Source organism: Chrysochloris asiatica, unplaced genomic scaffold, assembly GCF_000296735.1.
Source record: "Chrysochloris asiatica unplaced genomic scaffold, ChrAsi1.0 scaffold00009, whole genome shotgun sequence".
Classification (NCBI taxonomy): Eukaryota; Metazoa; Chordata; class Mammalia; order Afrosoricida; family Chrysochloridae; genus Chrysochloris; species Chrysochloris asiatica.
In genome coordinates, this window is record NW_006408527.1 from 22,882,644 (window position 1) to 22,883,304 (window position 661).

At 58.2% G+C, this 661-nt stretch overlaps 2 protein-coding genes across 2 annotated transcripts in view; both read right to left on the minus strand.

Moving 5' to 3' along the window:
• The window catches only part of LOC102824145 (collagen alpha-1(V) chain-like), a 2,942-nt gene extending 2,569 nt beyond the window's left edge, over positions 1-373 (minus strand). Inside the window, exon 1 of the mRNA XM_006834189.1 lies at positions 307-373. Within this exon, the coding sequence (XP_006834252.1) occupies positions 307-373 (67 nt within the window). The remainder of the gene's footprint in view (positions 1-306) is intronic.
• The window catches only part of IGFN1 (immunoglobulin-like and fibronectin type III domain containing 1), a 100,356-nt gene that overhangs the window by 79,260 nt on the left and 20,435 nt on the right, over positions 1-661 (minus strand). The gene's annotated exons all lie outside the window — the stretch shown is intronic.

Below are 661 nucleotides of genomic sequence, written 5' to 3' on the forward strand. Positions count from 1 at the left end.
TGAGACCCTCTGGGCCAGCTCTAAAACCTGCCTTACCCCCTGGCTCTATTCCTCCAAGACCCCCTGAGCCAGCTCTGAGACCAGCGTCACCCCCTGACCCTATTCCTCCAAGACCCCCTGAACCATCTCTGAGACCAGCCTCACCCCCTGGTCCCATACCTCTGAGACCCCCTGAACCATCTCTGAGACCTGTCTCAACCCCTGGTCCCATTCCTTCGAGACCCCCTGAACCATCCCTGAGACTAGCCTCACCCCCAGACTCTATTCCTCTGAGACCCTCTGGGCCAGCTCTAAAACTTGCCTTACCCCCTGGCTCTATTCCTCCAAGACCCCCTGAACCATCTTGGAGACCTGCCTCACCCCCTGGTCCCATTCTTCTGAGACCCCCTGAACCATCTCTGAGACCAGCCTCACCCCCAGACCCTATTCTTCTGAGACCCTCTGGGCCAGCTCTAAAACTTGCCTTACCCGCTGGCTCTATTCCTCCAAGACCCCCTGAACCATCTTGGAGACCTGCCTCATCCCCTGACCCCATTCCTCTGAGACCCCCTGAACCATCTCTGAGACCAGCCTCACCCCCAGACCCTATTCTTCTGAGACCCTCTGGGCCAGCTCTAAAACCTGCCTTACCCCCTGGCTCTATTCCTCCAAGACCCCCTGA